The sequence below is a fragment of the Hoplias malabaricus genome, chromosome 9 (genome assembly GCF_029633855.1).
Source record: "Hoplias malabaricus isolate fHopMal1 chromosome 9, fHopMal1.hap1, whole genome shotgun sequence".
Lineage (NCBI taxonomy): Eukaryota > Metazoa > Chordata > Actinopteri > Characiformes > Erythrinidae > Hoplias > Hoplias malabaricus.
The window spans coordinates 39,831,405-39,855,522 of NC_089808.1; the positions used below are offsets into that span (position 1 = coordinate 39,831,405).

Here is a 24,118-nt window from a genome sequence, read left to right on the forward strand (position 1 = left end):
ATTACTCAATCACATCAATCATTCATCTTCTGTTACAGCTTCTTCACTACATCCTGTTCCAGGTCAGGGAGGGACCACAGGGCGCAGGGCAAAAACACAACCTGGACACTCACCCAGTCACTCACACTCACACCCACACACACGACTGTGGACACTTCGCACAGTAAATCCACCTACCAACGTGTGTGTTTGGACTATGGGAGGAAACCCACACAGACACAGGGAGAACACACTACACTCCTTCACAAACAGTGAGTGTCTGGGAGTTGTGTGTTCACAGTCCCCTCATTGCTGATTACAACATTTAAAAAAGGATATACCCCCCTTGTCTCAACAGTGGAACACAGTTCTGTTTCTTAATAAAACATCTGTGATCTGCTTTGGTCCAAACCCCACGAGCCCCACAGCAGTGTTCTCCCCCTGTGTAAACAGCCCCTGTTCAGAACGCCCGCTTTCAGCACCTGTTCCTTTAAATGATAATGAGCCGCTCGCTGTTCACCCCGACCCCGAGCGCACAGCAGTGAGGAGCGAGGAGCAGAAGCTCTGGTTTTTAGCCGTTTTCTCTCTGTTCTCTTGTTTTCTCCGTTTTGTTCTCAGCACTCATCTTTGTGCTTTCACATAAATGCGGGTCCAGTGCTGTGATTGGACAGACTCAGATGAGGGGGTGGGGCCATTCTAAAATCTCTGCAGCAGAATCAGAACACAATGAGAATGCCAGTACACACACACACACACACACACACACATACTGTACACAATGGTGATGGGACCTGGTAAAGGTTTACATCTGCATTACACAGATTGATGTTGGACCTGTGCCACTGATGCCATGACGAATCACTGAAGTTAAACAGTGTTTTCAAGCATGCCCTGAATGGACTGCAGACCCAGTTTACAGCAAACCCTGACATTCTCCAAAGCAAACACTGTGAAATATAACCTACAGCTTTCTGAGAATTCCAGTGTGTGTCAGTCTTTGAAAACAACTCAGATGCTCTCAGATTAAAAGTGGAATCTGGACTCTTGAATGGAAGCGCAATCCACAAATGGGAGCTGAGGAACAGGCCAAGGTCAAAGACAACAAAGCAGTGAACGGGAAATAAAAAAAAATACATATTTCCAAAACACAACCAGGTCTATACACAGTATAGTACTCAGTACCAACAACAGTAACATACCTTCACAACATGACTAGCATAAGCCCAGGCTTCTATATGAAACTAATTGAGGAATGAACTGAAAACACGTGGAGATCAGAATTCAGGTGAAGTGGACCGTGGACGTCTGTCCTGATAGGGTTAAGGATATATTGGGTTTGTCATGTGACTGCCTGATGGTTCCTGGGAAATAAGGTGGTGTTCAGAGTCTACTGAGCCAGCAGGAGAGAAGGGTTAGAACCAGCAGCATGGGCTGGAAGTGTGACAGAGGCCCATAACAAGCTGGGAGGGAGGTATGGGGAGCGATGAGGGCATGATAAGTGAAGTCTTATGGGAAGCTTATCTCCATAGTTTGTTTAGTTTACAAATTACAAAGTTTACAAAGTGTTATTCATGGATTTAATGTGCGGTCACTGTCAATGGTGCCTCAATTTGAGGACTGATTATGTATCAACCCTGACCCATTTATCCACCTCATCTTTGTAAACTAAGTGCTGTTTTCTGCATTTTTTCGACTTAAAGGAAAAAAAAAGCAGAGAAATAATTGAGAAACCATCACTTTAAAACACTATCCTCCAAGATTCGATTCCACTCTCTGCTCAGAGCAAGGGATCAGTGTGATTAGATTATTTACTCTGTAACACAGGGGGAAAAAGAGACATTAAAATACATCTTATGCCTGTGGTTTCTTACAGAGTGGAAAAAAAAAAATCACAGGATTACTGAAGCTTGTACATGATCTCTTTATGAACAACTCACTCAGACTTTGTCAGACGAGCAGAGAAATGCACTGGAGGCCACAGTTTTCCATTAGATTCTGTGACAAAAAATGCTAATATGGCTAACAGAAATAGTGGTCTTTTATTCCTAATTATAAATCACAGTGGGATCCCTTTACTACAGTGGACTTCTTTTCTTTTTCTTTTTTTTTTCTCAAATGCTGTGAGACCCTCTCCAGTACACGTGGAGATGAATATATCAATAATTTACATCTGTTTATATTTACAATCCTTCTCCAAAAATGGTGACTTAAAAATAAAAAAAAAATAAAAACGTGGGCAATATTTATATTATTGATCAAAATGACTACTATCATGTTAAAGCATGCTGTAAATATTTGTGTATTTCCTTCATCTGAGCCTCTCCAAAGAGAAGTGGAGACATACAGTTTTACAACACTAGCCTATGTTTAAATGAAACAACAAACTAAACTATAGGTCTGCATTTCCAGGAGGAAACGGGAGATGTTGCGCCGTTGAAACCCCCTATCCCCCGATCCGTGTCTTTCCCACCTAAAGTGAAGCCGTCGATACGGTAAACACGTGGGTCCCTAGGCGACGCTATGGTGAAGGAGTTGACTCTAAGCTGTTGGTAGTGGGATGTTAAGAGAGCACTCTCTCACAGGCAGTTCATATTGGACTCTATGGAGCTCCGTAGGCCATGAATGCAAAACGATACATTTTGAATTCCACCTTATAAAACAATTCCACCTTAAGAAACCCACAAATGTATTGAGATGTCCACATGTAAAAATGACCACTGTAAATAAAGGATAAAATGTAGAAAAGACAGCCAGTATATTTTGAAGGCGGTATTCTAAAAAATCCCCTTTATAAATCCTGGATAATTAAGGCGTCCACTTTAAAAATGACTTTTAAAAAGTGTTAGAGACTGCCTATGTATTTCTGTGTCCCTCACAGCTCTCCCCCTCAGTCTCTGCCTCTGCCCCCTCCACCTCCCCCTCCACCTCCCCTCTCTCTCTCTCACACACACGCTGACAGAACACAACTGACAGACTCACGATTCAATGAATTTTGACCAGGTGGGGGATCCTCCAAAAAACCTCCCGTAGCTCGAAAACTTTTCCAGGGCCAAAAATGAACAAAACATACCGTAGCGACAAGGAAAGTCTGTCGATCAAAATGGTGTACAAATGTTTGCACTTTGAGCGAGAATTGATGGTATAATGACGAGTAAAATACAGGCAAAATTTAGAAATTCTGTGTTCCGTGTGTCTTTTTTGGAGCCGAAACCCTCCCTAGTGCGAACAAAAATTCATAACTTAAAAACCGTATTTTCAAAAATGTTCATTTACAGGTGCTAGAAAGGACACGTTTCTCTACCATTTAAAATTAAATGAAGTTTCTAGGTGAAACTATAAGGAAGTGGCTAAAAAAAAGATGGCTAAAAAGTGAAAAAACGGTGTTTGGGCACAGAGAAGCTAGAGTGTGTGATGTCACCGCACTCTAGCTACTCTGCCCGAAAACCGTTTTTTCACTTTTTAGCCATAACATAATCATTGTCACCCATTCAAATGAATGGAGGGATTTTGAAGGAGGGATATAAAGGGAAGGATGAGTGCAAGAGGTCCAAAAACGGACGTGATGGGTCCTGGTGCACCCGGGTCCGACTGTCTGAAATCTCGTGTCCATAGCTTGAAAATTGACAGAGTTAGAGCACTTTGAAAATTAATTCCATAGAAATGACTGGGGAAAAACAGAGCGAAAAATGTGTGTAGCGGGTAAACGAGTGTGGTTACCGGAAAGCTGTATACAAGCCCACATCCTCGCTATAATATGCACGATTTCCAGGTGGAACAGAGTCGATAGCTTGAAAACTGCGGGATGAGTTAAGCGGACAAGGAAACGGGGAATAATAAGAATACTGAAAAATAGAAGAATATATTGCGCTGCTGCTTAAAGTAGCAGGCGCAACATAAAAGGAGAATAAATGCTTTATTGACTGTTATTTAAAATAGAAAACATTAAATAAAGCGACTCGGTCACTCCCTCTCGTCTCTTCTCTACATACTATCTGATGTGTGGTCAGGGGACTGGAGAGGATCGGCTCCAGATCTGAAGTATTCAGACTGTGGGTGTATTGCCGGTGGGTGCAGGGAGGCTGTCTGTATTAAATTTACAGTTACTAGTCACAGATTAGAAACACTACACTCAATGCATTACCCATCATTAATGCACAATATGGCCATTCAAAAACAATGAGAATAATTAAGGCTTCATTTACATTGCTGATCGTTCCATGTTTGTTACCTGAGGCACTTGTGAAAGTGAAGATAAACCCATACAGCGGGTTCCCTGTGTCTATTTATCAGAGCTGGTGTAAAACAGGGAGCCTTGACAGCGTTAAGCAGCAAAATGACAATTGGATCAGACAACAACAAGTTCCCGGTGACTCCAGTATTGAACAAACACTGGGGATCAGACAGGGCTACATCTTGTCACTCCACCTCTACTGAACACACACACACACAGTGCATAACGAACAGAGTCCTAATCTGGTGAAGTAACTTTTTTCTTTTCTTTTTTTTTTATTTAGGCGGGGGGAGAGGGGGGTGTTCTGGTGTCACAGACCTTTTAATTCTTCAGCCATTGTGTAGCACAGTAAACTACACTGGTACGTTTGGTGATTGGTGTGGTACAGTGAGATACCTGGGTTCGATTCCAGGTCTGGACAACCAGTTTGCCAATAAGAGTCCTTGGGCAAGACTCCTAACACTGTGTTGGCCTACATGTAATACCAGTAACCTTGTGAGTCACTCTAGATAAGAGCATCTGCCAAAATCCCCTAAATGTGAATGTAAAATGTGAATGTAAACACAACCACAGTTGTGTCTCAGCAGGTTGTGACATTCCTTAATTTATGCTTTATTGTTGATCCGAGACTGTTAGCAACATGTAGGTCCCACTTAGAAACCTTTGCTGTATACCACAGCCTGACATTCACCTCCCCTGGAATGTAACTACATGTCGTGTCAACACAGCCATGACTGTCCGTGATTGGTTGGAGCCAGACGAACATGGATCAAGTTGAACCATGCAGAAATATAAACTCTACAGAGATTGCAGAACACAGCCAATTCATGGCAAGTGATTTACTCAGACATTAGGCTGGACGTCATTGTATGAATGAAAATGTGGAAAAAGGGAAAAAAAATACTTGCGCATACAGAAAAAAACAAATAACAAAAACAAAACAAAAAAAAACTGCTTGCTTTGTATTTGCTTCATTCCTGACACAGCATTTAATCTACGTTATGTATCACATAGCATCATACTCCCTCGCACTTCACTGATTAATAAACTAAACTAATTCAACTATACCACTAGTGTTCTCCCTGTGTCTGTGTGGGTTTCCTCCGGGTGACTGTCTGTGAGGAGTGCGGTGTGTTCTTTCTGTGTCTGCGTGGGTTTCCTCCGGGTGACTGTCTGTGAGGAGTGTTGTGTGTTCTCCCTGTGTCTGTGTGGGTTTCCTCAAGGTGACTGTCTGTGAGGAGTGTGGTGTGTTCTCCCTGTGTCTGCGTGGGTTTCCTCCGGGTGACTGTCTGTGAGGAGTGTGGTGTGTTCTCTCTGTGTCTGCGTGGGTTTCCTCCGGGTGACTGTCTGTGAGGGGTGTGGTGTGTTCTCCCTGTGTCTGCGTGGGTTTCCTCCGGGTGACAGTCTGTGAGGAGTGTGGTGTGTTCTCTCTGTGTCTGCGTGGGTTTCCTCTGGGTTACTGTCTGTGAGGAGTGTGGTGTGTTCTCCCTGTGTCTGCGTGGGTTTCCTCCGGGTGATTTTCTGTGAGGGGTGTGGTGTGTTCTCCCTGTGTCTGAGTGGGTTTCCTCCGGGTGACTGTCTGTGAGGAGTGTGGTGTGTTCTCTCTGTGTCTGCGTGGGTTTCCTCTGGGTGACTGTCTGTGAGGAGTGTGGTGTGTTCTCCCTGTGTCTGTGTGGGTCTCCTCCAGGTGCTCCAGTTTCCTCCCATGCTCCAAAAACACACATTGGTAGGTGGATTGGAGACTCAAAGTGTCTGTAGGTGTCTGTAGGTGTGAGAGTGTGTGTGTCGCCCTGTGAAGGACTGGCACCCCATCAGTGTGTGTTCCCGTCTTGTGCCCCCTGTGATCCTGGGTAGGCTCCGGACCCACCGCAACCCTGAACTGTATTAAGGGTTACAGACAATGAATGAATGAATGAAAAATATGCACTACGTAGGGTTGAGGAAGATATTTGAGATTCAGCCCTAGTGTTTTGGTGGTGTAATCTGCAGAGCGACTATAAACAGTGTAGGGCATTTGTCCTTCATAAATGAAGAGGAGACGGATCAGCCTTTAAGGAATGAATGTGGAGCGTCTGAAAACTCAACATGGCTTCTGTTTATGGAGAGAATCCCAGCCGGTTTTGAGATTTGGGTTTAGAGTTCTCTCCTCATTCAGAGATAGGAGCCTGGTCTTGCATGAGTGGAAATAACTGCCCAGGGGTGAAGCCTAGATAGCGGCAAAGTGGACAGACCTCCCTACAAGTTGACACAGTGGTAGGAGGGCTCGTCTTGCGATGGTGCTGCTCCACATCAGCATCGCAAATCAGAGGTGCCGACTGTCTGAGCTCCGGACTTTGACGCTGAATGTTGCTGCACTTGCGCCGAAGCGGATCAGACGCCACAACTATCTGTGCTAACTTTCTCGGGTCAATAAAATATTGACATTGAACATAAATAAAGCACAAGAGCTCATAGCTCTCACTGCGGAGCACGGGGGAATTTCCAAAGCAATACACTTTAAATAAAATAATGCTGACTTCTGCACAGTGTTTATATTCACGCTTGCTACAGAGCCATCAGATCAATCGGATTTGGACAAACACTGCGGCTTTTGCTCTATTACTTATTAATGAAGTTTCAAGTCCTGGATAATTCCCTGACCTCGGCGAGAGGAGCCCACGGAGGATCCATTATTCCTTTAAATGAGTGAAGCTTAAGCGAACGGATCAGGTGGCTGTTATTCTGTTTAATAAAAGCTCAGCGGAGCAAGGTATGGGACTGAAAAGGAGCTGACGGGAGCTCTAAGACTCGCAGTATCTGTCCCAATCTCATCAGTACAGCATCGCAATCTCTCCCAGCACAGGCAGAAGCCCTCTCTTCTGTCGCTCCCCATCCCTGCTTTCATCAGTATCTTCTCCCACTGGTTCGATTCAGGCAGTTTTACCATTTCCCCCTGTTCTCCGCATCTACCCTCGGATCCCGGAGCCCACCTTTCCAAGGCTTTCATTATGAATGCAGCGTATGGAAAGCACAATGCAATTATTGAACCGAAGCAGCGCCAAGGCCTCATTTGTAAGATTTCATTTACCGGGAATCAAGGCCTGGGTTCCCACCGGTACAACTTGTGATTCATTTAGGCTGGGAGGAATCGCCTTTCAAAGACCACCGGAGACCCTAGCCCTGCTGAATTATGGATATAAACACAGGGAGGAACGCTTTTCGAGGAACGGTACTTCGGCTCGAATTTATTTCAGCAGGAGATGATTGAAGATGTGCTATAAAAGCACTTCTATTTCTATGTCATTAATTCTTTCCTTTGATGTGCATGGCTATTTCAAAAGAAACACACACACACACACACACACACATCTTGTAGACACCTGCAAACCTGCAATGTGCTCTGAAATGAAGGCTGCATTCACAGCCTCTTCTCCACCTAAACAACGGGGGCAGGGGTGATGTTGGGTGATTAGATTTAGACCACATTGACTCATCCCACAAGTATTGGATGGAGCTCCAACACATCAGAGAACACAGCTTCATACCACAGTATTCTTGTACAAGGTCACGTTTATAGAGTGTCTTTTCTAGAGCCCCTAAGCACTTTACATTCCAAACCTCCACCAATGTGTCTGTTTTGCTGCATTTAACCTCGTCTTTGTGCTCTCACATAAACACAGGGTGATTGGACAGACTCGGACGAGGGGGTGGGGTGAGCCTAAAGTCTCTGCCCTTGGTGTCAGAAGTGGAGCAGAATCAGAAGGCTCATTTTATCCCATGCTTTCTGACGCTTTCAGCACACAGAAAACTGACTATGTGAGTGCCTTGTTTCCGCGGGTTTGGATTGGTGGGACACTTCTCAGTTATAACTACTCAGATAACTATACTCTGCCCTCAGTAGACAAACCGTCTGATTACAACAGATTAAATCTAGAAAGTTCACATTTAATCACTTCCTAACTCTGTAAATGAAGGGTTCGAAGTGCGTAACAGCAGCTCCCCTTAAATAATCTGCCCCCTGGACCGCTGCTCCTGAAGACACTGATTAGATCCAGCAGTGGAGCAGAGTGGGGACCCTCCTGGTGGAGGTCTCTGCTGTGTCAGCATGTTCCTAGGGTCAACACCTGCTGGGATATTATCCCTGCGACTAATTATAAAACACTCATGCTCAGCAATCTGGGCAGTTCCTGCTTGTTAAAGTGAGTGTAAAATAATTCCCCAAGCAAAAGGAGATAAAAATGCATACAACCAGAGAGAGGTGAGAACGAACAGCAGAATCTGGATTAACACAGCGTCAGAACAAGGCGAGAGGTCTGGAGAAACAGAGCGCTCCAGCTCTAACTGAGAGGTAGGAACCAGGGAGACTCTGTAACAAGGACACTGCCACTGATGTCAAAACAAGACCCAAAGTTGTATCTACGAATGCCTATTAATAGAATAAAATGCACAAACACCTTTGTGACACTGCTCTCATCTGCTTTTAGGTTCTTAAACCTTCCCTTTGTCCAGAGCTAAAGATATAAATGTTATTTCCAGATAAAGGTTAGGAATTTAAAACAGTCTTTGCTGTAACAATACACATGTTTTTTTTTTGTTTTTTTTTTTGTTTTTGTTTTTTTTTCCATTAAATGTAGAACTATGAATATACAGCTAGCACCTGCCTCAATCTCCACCCACACATCCGACAATCATGATTGGTTCCTTAGGCTTGTGATGTAAAAGAACCCTGGCTGTCTAAAGCATTTCACTGCCAGGGCTTATCCATCATTGGCTGGTGTTTTTGGGTATATTTGTACAATGTATTCGTTGTATTAGACATGGTTTTGTTTGTACCGAGTGGGGTTCAGATTTGTACTGTGGGGTTTTCAGTTGTGTTTTTTAATGGGTTTACGGTGAATTTGGGTGGTTCTGATTATATAATTAGAATCACTTTATTGGCCACTGTGGTTGCACACAGAGGAATTTGTTCTCCGCATTTAGCCCAATCCGTGCAGTGAAACACACATGTACACACACACACACACGATTGAACACTAGCGGGCAGTGAGCACACAAGCCCAGAGTGAGGGCAGCCCTAGTCACAGTGCCCAGGGAGCAGTTGGGGGTTCGGTGCCTTGCTCAAGGGTACTTCATTTAAAGCATTTTCAAAACTATGATCAAACCAGCAACCTTCCGGTTACAGCTTCCAGTTCCCAAAGCACCAAGCCTCAGCTGCCCCTTGTAAGATGGGGTTGTGGTTGTACTGACAGTGATATTCATAGCTTTGGAAATGCTTTACATTACATATGCTTGGTTTTGGTTTGTGTAGTTGTAATTTTAATGGGCATTTGGTTGCACTGGGAGTGATTGTAGATTGTATTGATCTATTTTCACATACAAATTCTGGAGAAATTCCGGAGAAATTCTGGAGAATCATGTCAGGATATTTTATGGAAGATGTCCTTTCACATACACACAGCACACCATGGGAGATTTCCCTGTATCAGAAGCATCCTCGAAATATTCTGCTGTTGTTACACTGTGTAGGCATGGCCCTGTGCAGGACCTACAGGAGATACGGTGAATTTTCCAGAATATTAGCAGCTCTTTTCACCCATGGAATCACTCTGATGTTACCCAGAGGTAGTACAGGGGCGATAGGATGATAGTGTCTGTGTAAAATCCGGGACAAATATTTTAGGTGTTTGAATTCACATATACTGCTTCTCCAGGAAAACTCCGGGACATTTCTGGGTTACCGTGCATGTGTGGATTTTCTTTGTATTGGGATGATTAGCTTAGGTAAAGTGGGGTTATGTCTATATTTGGTTGGGTTTTGACTATTTAAAATGGGGCTGTGTATTAAGAGTGGTATTGATTGTTCTAGTAGGAGTTTCCAATGGTATTAGGATGGGTGTTGATTTTACTGGGAGGGTTTTTGATAAACTGGATAATACATAAAACAACCAGGTGTAGAAGAAGCCTGATGGTTTCTGGTCAAGTAGACCATTCAGATCACTCTTAATTTTTACTGCTGATGTTATTTCTTTGTCAGAAACGGTGTTATATTCACTGTTTAATTGCACTAATTTGTCTTTCGGACATTTTGTAGTGTTTGAAAACAGGCTGTAGCTGATATGGTTCCCAGTTTTCTGTGAATCTGAATCGTAAAACCAAATTCGAGTGTGACTTGAGGGCACCACTATAAACAATATAATTAGTACTTTTTAAAAGCAAGAAATTCCAATTCCAATCATTTCTATAAAATGTTATGACCTGTGTTTGTTCACTGTCTAGAGTCTGGTTTAAATGATTTGACTGTACAGCAAGGTTATGTCTGTTTATATTTTATGTACATAATGTATTTTAAATACAAGATATCATTTTTTGTTAATATTTATACCCAGTCAATCTAATTAGGACTCAGGATGCACCTGTAAATAGATGAATAGAAAAGACCAACACTAAAACATTACCCTTGCTTATGAAGTTAAAACTAATATTCATCTATTTGCAGGTGAACGCTGAATCCTAATTAAACTGATCTGGTATAAGATGAGTGCAGTCTCAAAACATTGTTGCGATTTAAGTGCACCAACAAGCTTCGACCTTGCATCACATCCCCAAAATACATTCTGCCTGTGATCCTTGATGTAGTTGTATCAATTTTCAATTTTTGTATGAATAAATTTTGCAAGAGTTGAATAAATGTTTACCTGGTATTATTTTTATGCATATTGACCTGTTGACTCGAACATGGCACAAAAAGGACACATTAAGTAGATTTAAAATAAAAAAAATTATGGCAACAAAGTGACACGTGATATTATTGAATAGATGTAAAGTTACTACAACTAGTAAATAGAAACAAGCTTTCTCCAGAAACATAGTGCATGCTACTCAATACTTGCAAGATATGTAGTAAATATTAATTAAGTTTACTCAGAGAAATAGTCCTTTCCTTGTGAAATTAAGTTGTACTTACTCAATATTTTGAGCTATATTGATTCAAATTTAGGCATGTTATTACTAAATCCAACACATTTTAACTGTGTATTTTATTAACATTTACATAATTTTCTTGCTTAAACTTAGTTAATTTATTCTATGAATGTTACTTAAAAGTTGGAAAATTAGAATCTACTCAATAATATTACATGTCACGTTGTTGCCATATTTTTTTTTTAACAAATGTGTCACATTTTTTACAGTGCAGCCGTGCATCATGAACCATGCCACCTTAAAGAGGTGACCAATAGACCAGGCTAGATGAGAATGTGTGGGGTAAAACTGGTGGGGAAACGTACCCGTATCTGGGTCACACTGGTGTTCGCAGGGATCCAGGAGGCGACGTCCACACAGTTCGTTGACCCAGGGTCCGCTTGCGTTTTGCTGATAGTACAGCAGCACCTGGGCTGGGTTCAGCCAATCGGAGGCATCCAGCTGACTGCCCTGCAGCAGGACAAACCGGGAGCCTGGAGAGAGAGAGAGAACAGATGCTGAAAAAGCTGCCGAAAAATCCATTAAACACGCACAGAAACTCTGCAGGAAGCGCAATAGCGCCTGGTCTATAACGCAGCAGGGTACAGCACGCGAACACAGACATCTGCACACCTGCTCAGTCTGTATATTCATATTATTGTCTGCGAGATAATTCAGCATTAATACACAATAACCATAGTAGAGTATTATCAAAATGTGCTGGAACATTGGTGTGAGGATTTGATAGCTACCATGCGAGCAGTAGTAAGGCCAGGTATTGATGGTGTAATACCCCTCTAGTGGACTGTTACACCCCTGCACTTAAAACCCATATAAAAGCCTGCAACCAGTGAGAGTTCTGCACCCCGTGAAGTCTTCCTCCAATGGGCATCATGCAGCCGGCCTGTTGTGCTTTGCCTAGCCTTGCTTTTCTGTGTGTGCAATTTACCGTGGTCATGGTGTTAGTTCCTTTTGTTCTGTGAGTCCAATTCATCCATGTGTACATTGTCCTCCAGAAGTTCTTCAGTAAACATAACCCACACACCTGTAATGACTGAGTGGCTGTTACTGGAGTTGTAGGAGTTTGAGGCTATTATTTTTGTACTTTATTTTGCTGGGCCCAGCCTGCGGTGTTTCTACGGTGTTTGGCTTTCATTTGTTTTCTTTTCTCTTATTATAGTTTTTAAATACATTGTTGGTTAACAGTCTGCTTACAATAACCATTATTATTATTATTATTATTATTATTATTATTATTATTATTCCCTGTGAAGGACTGGCGCCCCCTCCAGGGTGTATTCCCGCCTTGCACCCAGTGATTCCAGGTAGGCTCTGGACCCACCGCGACCCTGAAATGGATAAGTGTTACAGATAATGAATGAATTAATTAATTAATATTATTATTATTATTATCTTCTTTATTTTATGTAATTATTAAATCAAAAACGTTAAATTTGTGTTTGAATTTGGCCGCTCAAAAGCATCAATGTTGGGAGTGTTCCTTCTATTGATGGTATACAATGTGTGTTTGTTTGTGTGTGTGTGTGTGTGTGTGTGTGCGCGCGCAGTTTAATATCTATTCAAATGGTGCACCTTAAAAATTGCTGAATGCACTGTTTATAAGAAGTGTCTACAAACATTAGAACAGCTACTGGACATGAACAGAGAGACAGAAAGTTCTTGGACCTTCATAAATCAAACAGTGTCTCTGAATAAGCCTGACTTTCTCTAGGTTTTATCCTCAGGTGAAAACACCTGCCACCAGCCGAGATGGCTCCTGACTGTTAATGCACAGCCAGAGAGAGAGAGAGAGAGACTGCAGTGGGTGAGATGGGGTTATTATTCTGAGGCGTAGTGAAGCCGTAAACAAGCGTGACCCTGTGTTTGTGCCGAGGAGCCGTATTCCTCCCAGTTGCTCAAGGCCAAGAGCGTGCCAGCGAGGCTTAAACGACAGCCTTTATTCCCCCAAACCCCAGGCTTTCAAAGCGAAGTCCTGTGACATTAAGTGTGGCTGGTTAATGTCGCCGGGACATTTATGGACACGTCTTAAACTGATCTGAGGCTGGAGATTCTGAAGGCGGGCAGTAAATCCTGCTCTGTTTTAAAGCAGGTTCGTCCAGGAGAATGTTAATGTGCTCGGTCTCAAACTCAGAATATCCCTGAATCGGCAGCCGTCCACTCCATTCTCTGACTGGAAATGCCAATGAGAGAGAGAGAGAAATGGAAGAGAATGAATGAGAGCAGGAGAGAGAGAAAAAAGAGATGCATAGACACAGCAATGGAAGCAGGGATAGCATGAGAAAGAAAGAAATAGGGGAGGGATAAGAGAGAGAGAGAGAGAGAGAGCGAGCTTGGCTTGTAGATGTAAACTGCAGGTGCTACATTAAAATTCATTAACAAACTGGTCCAGCACAAACACGAGCGCGGCCCAAAACACACACAAAGAGCTCTTGGGGAAAAGGGGCTGGATGGTGTTTGTAGTTGTAGTTGTTCTGTGTGTGTGTGTGTGTGTGTGTGAGAGAGAGAAATACTCTCAGGTCCCAGCTGTTGCGTTACTTTACACAAACATCACTCCATAATCTACTGTAAATTATAGTTTATTTGATGCTGCTCATGAATCCATCTCCCTTCAGCTGCGTCTCCTGGATCTGTTCCCCTCTTTCTATTCATTAGTGTTACGATCAATAAACCTGCTCAGTTATATTTATTATTACAAACAGTAAAATCTATAACATCTGGATGTCTTTAGTGTGTTACGTGTCATGTGAAAAAACAAAAAAATAAAAATAAAATAACAAACTGATTTGCTTGTTTGTTTATGAACTGCTCACAGGAAACTAATCACCAGGCACTATCTGGTTAACACTAGACCCTCCTTGACGAATTTAAATTACTAATAAATAAGGCGCAAGTACAGACCTCTCCTTAAGATCTTTGTAGAGACCCTTCAGATCTGTGTAGTGCCTTCTTAATATCTCTGTAACTCTAGTTCCTGCTCAATATCTCTGCAGTTTCTCATTAATATCTCTGTAGTTCCTCCTTAACATTGCTGTGTCCCCTTACTGGGCACTCAGTATCACTGACAGCAAGCAGGTAAAAAGGGTATTTAACTCCCTTCTTTAAGAGTGGAGAGTGTGTGATTCTTCCCTTCCACCTTAAATGTCCTATTAGGAGGCATATGTTTGCTTTTTAATTCACAATATTCATACTCAAATGTTTAGTTCCGCTTTACATTAGTCAGTTCACAAAGCCAATACTGGAGCTATCCGCCATCCAGCTTCTCGTCCGGATTTCCCATTCCACCTTAAATAGGCAACTGTATGTAAGAGAAAAGTTAGCTTTGAGGCACAACACTTGTTCTACCCTTTGTTTAAAACACACAAACAATGGAGTTTACCTGCTGAATCTGCCCTTGTTACTGACTTTATTTGTCTAAAACACACGAAACAAAGAGTTTTCACTGTTAATCAGTTATCTAATCATACTTGTACCTTTACTGTTCTGTTCTGAAGAAAACAACCAAATCTGCATTCCTCTTACAGTCCTGGGGTCTAAGCTGCTTCTATCTTTCAAACACATCTCCAGTATTTCCTCTCAGTCTCTGGTCATGAAGCCTTTTAGCAGGATGTCAAGGTTTTAATCTAACATTATCTCTGTTCGCTTGCTTGCTTCCATGGCTGTAGTGTGGTGTTTGTGTCTGCTATTGTGTGTCATACTTGGCAACCCGGGGTGTGTAAACTTTACTGTGATCGGACAGAGGGCGGGATCTCAGGCTGAAACTCTCGAATGAATCTACTCACAGAGGAATATCCTGGCAGCAGCAATGCTCTCAGAGACACCAGCACTTCAACTTAGTTTCTTAATCTCTGATGGTACCTATGAATCATTACATAAATTAATACAGTAAATATATTACAGATTGCCCCTTTAATATCTCTGTTGTGTACCTAATATCTCCATAGTGTCTCCTGTACGACACTGAGGTGAGACAGAAGACAATGAAAACTTTATCTTGTGTCTTCTGCTGCTCAAATGTTCCTCCTGAGAGAACGAGTCTGGACTAATGCTGGACTAAAGCCTCTTACGTTTCCGCCTGTGTTTCTCCTAAGGACTCTCGTGAGAGTCCCAGTTAAGTCTCGAGAGAAATCATCGAGCAACTTTTGAGCAATGTCTGAGCAGATTCACTGCTGCTAAAAGGCACGACTTCTGAGGTCTGCCAAATGCCATAAATGTGATTCTGATTCTCAGAGGGAAGATTGGGAGCGAGTGTGACATTTCCTCTGCTCCCGGGGGTGGAGGGAACGGTGGAACGGTGGAACGGTGTAATTACCGTCTGCAATGAGGTGCTCGGGGACGTGGAGGATGACCCGGACGTTGAGGCCGCAGGAGAGGTGGGAGGAGTAAACCAGACCCAGCACACAGCTCACCACACTGATCAGGGTCAGAGTCGTCTTATTGATGGGGCTCCTGGGGGAACCTGAGAGAGAGAAAGAGAGAGAGAGAGAAGAAACTGTGAAGTTCACTCCTTTTTTAAGACAGTTACAAACAAGTCCTCGTCTGAGCTGCTGAAGCATGAAAAGAGCATCGGAGCGAAGGAAGCAGCTTCTGAAGTTCAGCTCGAGCACAGGGTGGAGATAAGGTTCCACCTTCTGAAGGTCACCACTCTCATGCACTGGAGACGGAGAGGATAAAAAACAAAAATATAAAAAATGACACTAAGTAAACACAGACACAAACACAAACAGGTAGGAGGCAACCCCTCACAAGAGAAAATCATCTTATGAACTCATCTTCACAATATGAAACAACACATATACCGACACCTAGTGGCCTGGATGTACTGGAGTGTCTCTGAAGGTGCTGGGCCCATGTGAGGGACAACCTGGGTTCACTCAGTGACTACCCCTCGTTATGAATCCAGGGGATGCCTCAACAGAGTCCTGGCACAGGGGTCTCTCTGCTGCTGTGGCAGATCTGGGCGGTTTACATTCTCCTCCAATCGAAAAGAGGTGGTGGGTCAGACTTGTGCGTTTGAAGGAATCACACACTCACTCCCACCCTCTATGCCCCTATGTGCGATCGGGGAAAAGGCACTGATAACTGGGGAGAGACTTCAGTGCAAAGTGGGGAATGAATGAATGAATGAATGAATCTTGCTTCTTGATAAAATGCACAGTGGAAAACAAACAACATTTTGCATGACACATTATCACACTTCATATGTAAGTAACAAAGACCTTTGATCCCACACACACACACACACACACACACACACACACACACACACACACAATGCCACTCTGGAATGCAATTATTGCACATCACATTAAGAGACAGTACTTATTATATATCATACACCATTCCTTCTAACACCTTTGCACATTTATTTTTGTCTTTTGCTGTTAGAGCACTGTATTAAAGTGACACTAGGTAAAATTTTTACCTTAAAATCACAGCTTCAAATAATTCTGCTGTAAAAACAATATCCATTGAGCTGGAATAGGAATGAATAGAGCCTCTGCTGTTGCTATTCAAGGCTTAGCACATGCAAAAACTGCACTATGTACCTTTTGGAGGTGGATAGGAAAACACCTGCACCTTCTCTCCCTCCGCCTTGGCTTCAAAACTGTGCGGTAAAAGCAAGTTACAGTCTGCAACTGTAGGGGGAGCCCTGGAGCAAAAGTACCACATCTATAGTATTCCTTTAAACTATAATACATTCTACTGCTCTGGCTGCTACCTCTGAGTGCTGTTCCCATAATATGTGACATTATATCATCAGCAAATTACATCTTCCTACGCACCACCTTACCTTTCTCAGTACCGTGCGCTGGTTAATAATTAGAACCACACTATGTCCTATGAGTATTGGCCCTGTATTTATTGATTGTCCTTGAAGGTATTGCACTCTATTTTGGACTTTATTGTGCGTGCTCCGGTTCTGTGCTGCAATGTGGTCCTGGAGGAACATACATGCCAAAGCCCACAGTAATAAAGTCAAGGCCATGGTCAGAGTGAGTGGGGCCTGAGCCTCAGATCCAGCAGAATAGTGACCACAGCTTTAAACGGGCTTGGGTCTTTCTTCCCACAGTTCACTGCTGCTGGACCCTCACAGCTTTAAGTACAGTTGGTTACATAGGATTTAAGGAATTTACGTAGATTTTTAATATGTATTTATTTATTTATTTAGTTTTTATTAGTATTTAACTGGGCAAGTCATTGAGAACATATTCATATTTACAATGGAAACCTGGCAAGGGGACGGCCTGGTGGTTATGGAACTGGGCGTGTAACTGGAAGGTTGCCGCTTTGATCTCCAGAGCTGGCAGGTCATGACTGAATTGCCGTGACTAGGGCTGTGACATCAAAGTATAAAATGTTTTTTCAATGTTAGATATTAGAAAACAAAGGAAGGCTAATGTATATAATAGATAGATAGATAGATAGATAGATAGATAGACAGACAGACAGACAGACAGACAATTAATTCTAATGGGCTTTGTCACAAAGCAGCTTTACAGAATTCCAGGTGCTAGTGCTGAGTAAACTTTACAGAGACGACATCAGCAAGAACAACTCCCTCAGAACAAGAGAATGAACCACAGGAACCAGGACTCGAACAAGGAATCCACCCCTACTTTCATCAGTGGAGCAGCAAAACAACAAACAAGTGTAAAACAACACTCGAGCAAAACGACAAACAAAGAACTGATGTATTTATAGCCTACAGGATTCACTAATCATTATTCTGCCCTAAATTACTGGGATTATGCATCAACTACATCCACATTGGCCTCTGAGGTGACTGGGGGCATATTTAGACCCACTGGCACCGTTAATGCACACACTGTGTACTTTCATTTAAAAAACAATGCAATCATTATACTTTATAAAATTACTAATATTTCTCATTTCTTCACCTGTTTTGGGATGTTTCTTGTGTGTTTTACATGATTTTACCCAATAAAAGTGTCTCATTCCAGTAGCAGAGCATTTGACCTGTTTCCAGATTAAAGCATGTGGAAGAAAATGTGAAAATACCTTGTAAACTGCTTATAAATGCTTACAATATTCTCACAACCATCTCAGAGAAACAATGAGCCTCGTCAGCAGCCACAGAACCTGGAACCCAATAAACAGTGCCGTCCTTCAGCTGAGACATAAAACCGAGGTCCCGAAAGATCCCTGGAAGAAAGTCGGTGTGTGATGCCAATGTCCAGTTAAATTTGCCCCTGTGGTCTCTCTCTCTGGCTCATTGTCAATAACCCTCAGACACTCCCTGTCATCTCCTCTCTACCAAACCGCAGATCGGCCTGACATCACATCGTCCAGGTGGAGGCTGGTCATTGGTGGAGATTGAGATGGGGGTCTAGAAACAGGATATAGAAGTGGAATCATTCATGCATTAATATATAAACTACGGTTTTTATGATTCCGTATATTTCAAAGGACGCTGTGTTCTGTGGTGCGTTTCTTCTTATTCCAGTGCCATTGGCTTCGGACTTGTTTTGAAAGCATGAGTCAAGGAACAAATTGCTTCGGACCGCACCATTATTACCTGGAAACAAAATACTCCAATTACTTTTCCATTTCACAACTAATTTTTAGCATTCTCTGAAACAAAACAGCACAAAGGCAGCGTGCATTCTTGGCCTAGGGACGCATGCAGTGGTCCAGCATCAAAACAGGAATGGGAACCCATTCAAACCGAGCTGAAAGAGAGGACGGACTTCTAATGAACAAACGAAATCCAGCAGCTTCAACAAGGATCAACACAACAGATTAAAGAATACACAGCACATAAGAAGAATGGCAACACTGACATCCGAACAGGAGAACCCCAATCATTTTTGAACACATATCTACATAACACAATTAATAAGTAAACACAGGGATGGAGAGCGGGATCGGTTTGATGTGAAACAATCCATCCTACAGAAACTAAAAGTCATATCTGTGGACAGTGGTGGTGAATGGAACCAGATGTCTGCCTCTAAAAGTTCCTGGCAGAAATGATTATTAGACACGGTTACACTCTGGCACTGCATGAGGCATCATTTTGGCTTTGTTTCTATGGCTTTGGACTATAACATTTTTAGAATATTTCCTTTTGTTTGTCTTCTGATGGTATTTGTTCATAATAGCTATATTTTCTGCATTGCAAAGTGGCATTGGATACTACAAAGGCACTGTATAAACTAAACCACGAGAGCTGGCGCTTTGTTGCTGCTCTGACCCAAAACATTATGACAGTCCCAGTGTGGGCCTTGACACGAACTCCAACTCCAAACGCTTTTTTAAATAAATATTAAAAAAAAGTAGTGTTTACATCAAAAGCAGAGCTGCGAGGTGCTTTGAGCTTTTCTCTCTGAGGTGGCAGCTGAGGACTGACACCATGGCCTGCTTTTACACTCCACAAACACACAGCTTAGAAAAGCAAGCCGCCACTGGGGAGGAACCCAAGCTTTTAAAGAGCTCTGTGCCATTCAGTCAGGTCTTGATCTCAGGCTATTACAGTTTACTCTGTGTGACATCACTCAAAGGCGACTATATGCATTCACCACACATCTATGGAGCACGAATATCACAATCACAGCTACAAACAGATGTAAATAAATAAAACCTGATATTGAATGAGAGGCAAGTAGATGGACGCAGAGGTGAGCAAGTCAGTCTAGTGTCGGTCACTATTACAGGACTAAATTAGACCTAGCAACACACTACAGACACAGAGTAGGTATCTGGAGGTGTAACATAAAGGCTACGTTCACGATTTTAACCCAATACACGTCTTCTTATATTCCAAATTGTTACCTCACAGTTTGCTAGCTCTCTGATCTGTTCGCATGCTGGAACAAGGTCCAGTGTTTGTACCCAGCCCTGTCTCAGTAAAGGGGAAGTTAACTAAGTGAAAACTCAGGAGTTCTCTCCCTCCATTGCCTGCTGAGACATGGCCAAGAAATGGCATCTGTAGCTTTTTGGATGGTGGAGAGACCTCCGGACATTCAAAAGCATGAAAAGCATCATAGGCTTGTAATAGCGACTTATTCTTGCTGTTTCAGTTAAATTACTTCAAGTGGAACTGACTCAAAATTTAGGAGAGAGCTACCTGCATGAAAATAAACACAGAGGGAAAGTGCAACAAAAACTTAACAGCTCGAGATACAAATGGGTTTCGGTGGGAATTCAAAAAGTGAATAAAAACTTACAGACCGCAACAAACAAGCTACAGTTGGTGTCTTATTCAAACACACCCTTCCACCTTAAAAGATTCTGAAAAAAATAAACAAAAAACAAATGTCGGGGGGGGGGGGGGGGGTCTTTCTTTTGCCGTCAGAACTGTAGTTCTCAAAATATTCAGAATCTAAGCTGATTACATCGACTAATCCTTTCAGCTCTACATCAGTGAGGTGTTCATAACCGTTCAAAAAGAAGTAAGGGCGAACCTCACCTATCTCATCTTAAGCATATACCCGATTTGTCCTCCTGGCTTGGGGGCACTCTGTGATTGGTGTTCTTTGCTAAACTCAGCTTTTGATGAAGCAATAGCAGTTCACACAGGTTGACATCACTCGAAGGTGAATATACATGCGCACACCTTGAGACATGACAAATACAAACATCACACACACACCATAAACACCTCGGCTTCAATAAACACATCCACGGGAGCATAATTGCAGTTTGCGTGTGACAAAATGAGAAAAGACAATAGGGGAGGGGAACAGTGAGACAGGCGGTGATGTCTGAGAGATAAGTCCAATTAAAGGTGTCCTTCCTGCGGCTCACTGGTGCCGTTTTGACGTTCCCGGGGTTTGGGGAGTTGGTAATTGGACGCTGGAGCTGTGAGAGGCTGCAGTGACAGTGGCAGTTTACTGTGTGCTCAGTGAGTCGCTGTAAATCTTGGGTTGGTTCCCACTGGACCGGCCTCCTGACACTCATGTCCAAACGTTTTCCACTCTTTAACGTCTGCCGAGAGTTGCAGCGTCTTCTATTTTCTCCCAATTAAACCGTGCTCTCCAAAAGTGGACGATTTGGATGTCCCACTGTCTCACGTCGCTCTAAAGTTAAACTGAAGGCAGCTAGTGGACATTCAGTCATTCAGGAGCTACTGTCTCTGACTTTACATCTACAAGGTGGACCAATGAGGTAGGAGTGTCTCACAGAGTGGACAGAGAGTGGACACAGGGTTTAAATACCCCCCTCCCTCCCCCAATCACAGACAAAACCATTTACAAACATTACAAATTCAACAAGAACAAATGCAGACAGTCCTTGGTCACATGCCTCTGCATTAATCACAATGAAGTTACGATGTAGTTGTGCACCAAGCTTCATCACAACTACAGCTTTGCTCAGACACGGAACAAAGTTCTTTATGCACACACACATACACACACACACACACAGAGAGTGGGCAGGGTCTCAGGCATCGTCGATGGGGATCATGCGAGGGGCAGATGAAGTGGTGAGGTCCTCTTACCCCCGGAGCCCCAGGCCGGGTTCACGTTTCCGTTCCTGATTCCTCGGCTGCGCCGCCGGCTCCGGTTGGGGTCGGTGTAGAAGGTGAGCTGCGGCTCGCTGTCCGCCTCGGTTCCCGAGTCCCCGTCCGGGTTCAGGAAGGCTGAACCCGCTGTAGAGTTCACACACACACACACACCCAGGATCAAACAGAAAAAAATGAAAAAATAAACAAACTAAATAAATCATAAATCTAGACATGTTATAGACAGCTGCTGAGTGAGTTCATGAATTTGGAGATCCCCCAACTGTGGACACAATCTTGTGACCTTGCACAGTGCCATGGATCACCCTAATCATGCTTCAGTAGCCTAACTGATGATCTCATGTATGCCATCAAATCCTCACTGCTAGTGTAAATCATTCCCAGATCATACCCTCTCAGAAAAAAGATAGTGTACATGCAGATTACAGTCATTAAAGGTACAGCAGTGGTGTTAAGAGTCCAGTTGTGTTCCCTATAGGTTCTTTACACTCTGTTCTCTAGAAGGAGAGGGGGATCTCTGTAATATTTCATTATACAACTGTGGAGAATAAAAGAACACAATAAAAGTCCTGGAGATGAAACAACAAAAAAAATCTACAATTATTACAGAACATGTTATAATTATGTCCCAATGATGATTTTTCTGAGAGTGTAGAAGCTGCTGCTGCAGAAAAGTGGGACAAACATAATTAAAAGTGTTTGTTTCAAAATAAATGTTGGAGAAGCAGGTGTCCACAGACGTTTGGATCTAAAGTGTAAGTCCAGCTCTGTCCCTTGTGCATCAGCTTTAACTCTGGCTTAGCTCCAGCACAGTTTAGAAATTCTAATGGGGATATGGAACGATAAAAGCTCTCAATAATCAGACACTAACGACGGGGTTCAGTTCCTTACTTGGGCAGAGATACTCTGGGCAAGACCCCTAACACAGTAACTGGTTTGTGGCAAAACAGTAGTGTTGGTACTCTTGGTAGGAGATCTTTTTAAATTCAGTTCTGGAAATAAAAAACAGACATCCTCTATAAAAAAAAATACTATAACCATTACATCTATAGTTACATCTTATGTTTCTGTGTGTCACTGTACTGATCTGCATCCATATTTAACTGCCTCATTCTGAACTTCAATAAACTTATAATCTCCGCTGTGTCTACATGTGGGTGTGTGTACTCAGGGTGGGATGTCTACCATGAAATATCTACCGCCTTTTACTGTTGACTTGCCCAGAGAAGTCTGATTTTGATCCTAAAATCAAGTTCAAAATCGTTTCAAACTTTGTTCAAAATCCTAAACAAACCATTGTTATATATTTAAAAAAAAAGAAAGAAAAAGAAAAAACATTAAAATTTAAACTGGTTTAGATTCTCAGGTTTTCATTCAAGTGAATTTTATTCTAGTTTTGGGCTTGAAATGTTAGACCTTGTGCATCGGTAAAATAAATAAATAAATAAATGTCTTATGTAAATTTGATCAGTTTACAGAACTAGGTCATTGATCACGAGGCAACACCTGACACAAAATGGAGGATGCCTCCATTTTGGTGGGCACGACCCAGACACGGAAATAAGTCGTAAGATGGCGGTGCGCGCTTGAGAATCCAATGAGACTCTTCTCAATCCCTTTCAAAGGAGAGTTTTCTCAGGGCCTCTGTGTAGGTGCCGAAAACAAGTGACAACTATGTACGTATTTATATTATCTTCATCACAATTAACAATAATGTAACCATAGTAACATCTCAAATGCAACTTCAAACTATAAATAAACTGAACAATATTTGTGTTTAATTTGTCACAAATCCCATCACACGCTGAAAAAAACAAAAAAAAAAAAACAGGTATGATTGTTTAACATTCACAAAATAACCGTTAATAACACTTTCCATATGAACACTGTATTTCATTAGTAATTAGGGTATTTATTTTAGTGGGCAATGTTGAGACACTGTTCTGACAGAAATATGGAGCTACACTTGCGTTTAGACCAGGTCTGATGTGGCAGAGGCTCATGCATTTTTAAGCCAAAATTAGCTCCAAGATAACGGGAGGATTTTAATGGTGCCACTGTGTCGCTGGCACAACCTTCTCGTTCACCAAATGACCCAGTGACCAAACTGAACCCGCACTGTAGGACATTATTATTAAGTGCAGCTGTATTATTATTATTAAGAGAGTTTACTGACATTAAAATAGAGCCCTGAGGATCTACATAAACAGCTTTTATGAAACTGAAGCAGCTTGGGCGAGTGTTATGATGAAAACGGTCTTTAGAATACGTATTTACAGATGTTTAGGTTTATGTCCGTTGTCAAGAAAGGCTTAAGCAGGTGCTGTGCTGCTTTGTGAACGATGACTTCCAGATCTCCAGTGTTCCCAAAGAGGATTATAAATCCAAATGATGTGTGTTAAGATCGGCGCTGGAGCTAAACTCTGCAGTGGGGTTGACAACAGAAAAGCTGAAGGGTTTTT

The 24,118-nt window shown here is 42.4% G+C and overlaps 1 protein-coding gene across 4 annotated transcripts in view; it reads right to left on the reverse strand.

Moving 5' to 3' along the window:
• The window catches only part of astn1 (astrotactin 1), a 411,265-nt gene that overhangs the window by 241,980 nt on the left and 145,167 nt on the right, over nucleotides 1–24,118 (reverse strand). For 3 of the 4 annotated variants that reach the window (XM_066680749.1, XM_066680747.1, XM_066680746.1), the window contains 3 exons: nucleotides 21,633–21,782; nucleotides 15,480–15,626; nucleotides 11,476–11,643 (listed from right to left, as the gene is read on the reverse strand). In XM_066680749.1, the coding sequence (XP_066536846.1) occupies nucleotides 11,476–11,643; nucleotides 15,480–15,626; nucleotides 21,633–21,782 (465 nt within the window). The remainder of the gene's footprint in view (nucleotides 1–11,475; nucleotides 11,644–15,479; nucleotides 15,627–21,632; nucleotides 21,783–24,118) is intronic. The other variant, XM_066680748.1, reaches the window with a different exon arrangement.